The sequence below is a fragment of the Chiloscyllium plagiosum genome, chromosome 32, assembly GCF_004010195.1.
Source record: "Chiloscyllium plagiosum isolate BGI_BamShark_2017 chromosome 32, ASM401019v2, whole genome shotgun sequence".
In the NCBI taxonomy this organism is placed as follows: domain Eukaryota; kingdom Metazoa; phylum Chordata; class Chondrichthyes; order Orectolobiformes; family Hemiscylliidae; genus Chiloscyllium; species Chiloscyllium plagiosum.
In genome coordinates this window covers 31,604,076-31,608,542 of record NC_057741.1, presented here as the reverse complement: position 1 = coordinate 31,608,542, position 4,467 = coordinate 31,604,076, and the positions used below count along the sequence as shown (strand labels likewise).

Below are 4,467 nucleotides of genomic sequence, written 5' to 3'. Positions count from 1 at the left end.
AAACACTATATAGTACAAACAGGAAGACAGCTAACAATCCGCATCCATGAACATCAACTAGCCATGAAACGACACGACCAGCTATCCTTAGGAGCCACACACGCAGACAACACGGAACACAAATTTGACTGGGGCAACACTACTATCATAGGGCAAGCCAGACAGAGAACAGCCAGGGAATTCCTAGAGGCATGGCATTCATCCACAAACTCCATCAACAAACACATCGACCTGGACCCAATATACCAACCACTACAGCGGACAGCTGAAACTGACAACCGGAAGCGGCAGGGACAGACCACTATAAACACCGGAGGAAACATCAAAGAAGCGCTTCGCAGGAGGCTCCCAAGCACTGATGATGTCGCCTAGCCAGGGGACGAAACGTTTGCAACAAAAACGTCCAGCTCGGCAAACAGAACCACAACAACGAGCACCCGAGCTACAAATCTTCGCACAAACTTTGAACATAGCATGTCTCAAATTACTTGTGTACTAATTCCTGAAATGTTAATTTATGGTTAATTATATTCCGGCAGGTAAATTTGAGCAGAGATTCAAAGATTTCTGAGAGAAATTGCTACATTCCTGTCATGAAAATGTTTAAAGACGCTTTAACAGTAAGTGGGCAATTAATTCAGTAAGAGGCTAAGCTGGATATGATTCCAGGGCTCTCTGTTTTCTGACATTAATGTTAACAGGTGGATCACCCGTCGCATCTTCCTGCTGTAATTTCAGTGGAAACTGGCTTTAAAAGTCAAAAAATAGGTTTTGGGCTGCTTTCTGTTTGCTGTGTATGACTTCTCATTCAATGAGACTGTAGTGGTTGGGATCAAGTAGACCTCATTGACAACGAGGTACTTGATTGGCCCAGGTTAACAACCCCAATCAGGAAAGCCTTGGCTGACCTATATAACCAGGAGATTAGAATCTCCTCTGATGACTCTGTGTTGGTTGGCCAAAGCTAATGTGCTGTGCACTGATAAATAAAGGGTGATAGGACCTGGCCTCTCTGCAGTTATATCAGAGACTTTTTCAAAATTGACAGCAATTTCAGAAGGAGGGATGCATGGACCAGAAGATTTGTTAACAATCTTTGAGAAGATTTGTAGCTCAGGTTGATGATAAGTATGTAAGTTAGCTCACTGAGCTGGAAGGTTTGTTTTCAGAAGTTTTGTCACCATGACTAGGTAACATAATCAATGAGAGTCCCCAGTGAAGTGCTGGTGGTATATCCTGCCTCTCTATTCATAGCAGCATGGGCTGTGGAGATGGCAGCACAGAGCGCCACCTCTGGCAGGCAGGTGTACTTACACTGTGACAAGTTTACATGGGTCATTCCAATTCAAACATGAATATTAGAATCCATGGAAAACTTCAATGCAAAATTATAATAAAAATGTCACTGTTAGGAAAAGCGTTTTGTAAACATTGTGCATGCAGTTAGAAGCTGTTGAATATGTAAAACCCATAAATGTTTAAGGACACTTCCAACAGAAATATGAATGCTGCATCACATTTTATCAATGCAACCCTATGAGTAATTGTTTGACACTAAATATTTTTCGAGAAAGACAAAATTGGAGAGCTTTATAGGTCAGAAGGAAGATAATCAGCCCCTTGTGCCTGTGCTTGTTCATTGAAAGATTCATAATATGTAAGCTGACTCTCTCCTTTGACCTGCCAGTTTCTTGTTTCCAAATATTTAACTAATTCTCTTTAATACCTGCAACTGAATCTGCTTCCAGCAGAGCACTGTACATTACTACATAAGTTAATTCTGAATTCCTCCATGGTTTCTTTTTCAAAGATGATGCTTCATTTTATAACCCCTTGGCCACCTATTAAGCCCAAGAGGACATGACATGATGGGCAAAATTATCTGCTTTCCAAAGCCACAGGCCCCACCATTTCACTCCACTCCCATGGATACTAACTACATATCTGTGTTTGATTCACTTGCAGAACTGTGAAACTTGTTTTAAATAGCCTACAGTTTCCAAAAGGTACCTTCATAGTGTTCTGGAATGTTTAGACACGTTCCTCAAATTATGACAGGCATGGGTAGAGTAAATAGGCAAAGTCTTTTCCCTGGGGTCGGGGAGTCCAGAACTAGAGGGCATAGGTTTAGGGTGAGAGGGGAAAAATATAAAAGAGACCTAGGGGGCAACTTTTTCACACACAGGGTAGTACGTATATGGAATGAGCTTGCCAGAGCAAGTGGTGGAGGCTGGTACAATTGCAACATTTAAGAGGCATTTGGATGGATATGTAAATAGGAAGGGTTTGGAGGGATATGGGCTGGGTGCTGGCAGGTGGGACTAGATTGGGTTGGGATATCTGGTCGGCATTGACGGGTTGGACCAAAGGGTCTGTTTCCATGCTGTACATCTCTATGACTCGATGACTATGTTGAGGTCTAGCCTTGCTCCAACAAAGGTCAGCTCAATGTGGAAGCATCTGGACTTCTAAATGTGCCACTGCCTTCAGGAAAAGTGTGTGTTTGTGTGAGAGAGAGAGTGAGATCTCCTGGCCCTTTTTCCCTCCCTCATGGTAAAGGTGTGGGTGTGTCAGTGTGAGTGTGTGCATGCACATTAAGTTTGGAGGCATGACATCTGGACGTAGGCCTGGGCTGCCATTTTAAAACGGGGCGAAACTTTGTATCTGACTGACACAGTGGATGCAGATGAAATCCTCTCTTGTAAAAAGGAAGTAAGAGCTTGAAATGCCCGAGAGTACAGGCTGATTAAACAGAGTCTCGTCATATACTTTTTGAGTCAGAGTTTTATTTCAGCGCTCACAGTGCAAACTCCAACAACACTGATGTGTATGGCTGCATTTACTAACACGAAGGGGCATAAGCAGTAAGCTCTAGAGAAATGTTGGAGCATATGTCAGTGAATGAGATTTATTCACATGTCTACATACATTGTCTTGGAAAAGATCAGGCGATGGGCAGGGAGAGAGAGAACCAACAGAGCCCATCATGGATCTAACCATGATCCCTCTCCCTGCTCCATTCTCTCCTCGGTCTTTTCTCTGCCTCCACATTCCTTCTCAGTCCATTCCTTTATTCCCTCAGTGTTCGAAGCTCTGAATTTGTTTTAAAATGTATTTGTGTCATAGTGAAATACTTGTAAATTAATTCTCACTCTTCCTTACTTTTATGTTTTTTTAGGCACAGGCTGAGAGGTGGTTTCCCACAAATTCCCAAATTATAATTAATGAGGTACATATTTTGGTGATATGTGAAAGTGGCCAAATAGTGATAGAAATTTGTAAACATTTGTACAAATTAAAGAATGCCTTATAACTGAGAACATGATGAATGAATGTGTTTCCCTCAATTACATCTTTTAGCGTGATTGCACCTCAAAATATCTGCAGTCACCTGCTATTTATTATTGTTCCTTGTCATTATATTTATCCTTTTTAAATTGGCTTGGGTGAGGGTGAGTGAGTAAGATGTTGACCGCAAGAGTGAGAATGGTAGAGCATAAGCAGTAGTAGAGATACAGTGAGTGTGGGGATAGCAGAGAGAAGATGGTGAAGTAGAGAAGGTTTAGACCCCTATAATAGATATAATCACTGATATTCGCTTTATGTTTTCTTCACAGTTAATGCGTGGCCTTAATGTTCCAGAAGTTCAGGTTCAATGCTACTTCTCAGGACTTTGCTGTGTAAGTTGTGAATTATGATCATTCTGTTTTGTTATTTTCTCCCTATTCCATAAAACAAGTCAGAGCCAAGAGAATTCATCCGAATCTGCTCTCAGACCACACTATACTCTAGTTATGAGAAGATGCAGGCTTCTTCCTTTGAGTTTACTCTGTGGGGTCCATGGCATAGGAACCCTGCTGAGAATTCCCATTGCACATGGTAACTGAGAGTGTGAGCAGGAGAAAGAATGGGAGGGCCCTTCACAGAATGAAGCAGAGATTTACCATAATAATTCTAAAGAGGAGGGATTTTTATGTTAAATTGGAGAAGCTGGGATTGTTATCCTTGCAGCAAAAGAAATTGAGGAGAGAAGAATTAAGGAGAATCCAAAGGGTTTTTACAAATACATTAAGGACAAAAGGGTGACTAGAGGGAGAATAGGGCCCCTCAAAGATCAGCAAGCCAGCCTTTGTGTGGAGCCACAGAAAATGGGGGAGATATTAAATGAATATTTTGCATCAGTATTTACTGTAGAAAAGGATATGGAAGATATAGACTATGGGAAATAGATGGTGACATCTTGCAAAATGTCCGTATTACAGAGGAGGAGGTGCTGGATGTCTTGAAATGGGTAAAGGTGGATAAATCCCCAGGACCTGATCAGGTGTACGCGAGAACTCTGTGGGAAGCTAGAGAAGTGATTGCTGGGCCTCTTACTGAGATATTTGTATCATCGATAGTCACAGGTGAGGTGCCGGAAGACAGGAGTTGGCAAATATGGTGCCACTGTTTAAGAAGGGCGGTAAA

The 4,467-nt window shown here is 42.0% G+C and overlaps 1 protein-coding gene across 4 annotated transcripts in view; it reads left to right on the top strand.

Moving 5' to 3' along the window:
* The window catches only part of LOC122539480 (probable E3 ubiquitin-protein ligase HERC4), a 67,785-nt gene that overhangs the window by 33,607 nt on the left and 29,711 nt on the right, over positions 1 to 4,467 (top strand). For 3 of the 4 annotated variants that reach the window (XM_043674358.1, XM_043674356.1, XM_043674355.1), the window contains exons 14-16: positions 540 to 620; positions 3,179 to 3,229; positions 3,618 to 3,680. In XM_043674358.1, the coding sequence (XP_043530293.1) occupies positions 540 to 620; positions 3,179 to 3,229; positions 3,618 to 3,680 (195 nt within the window). The remainder of the gene's footprint in view (positions 1 to 539; positions 621 to 3,178; positions 3,230 to 3,617; positions 3,681 to 4,467) is intronic. The other variant, XM_043674357.1, reaches the window with a different exon arrangement.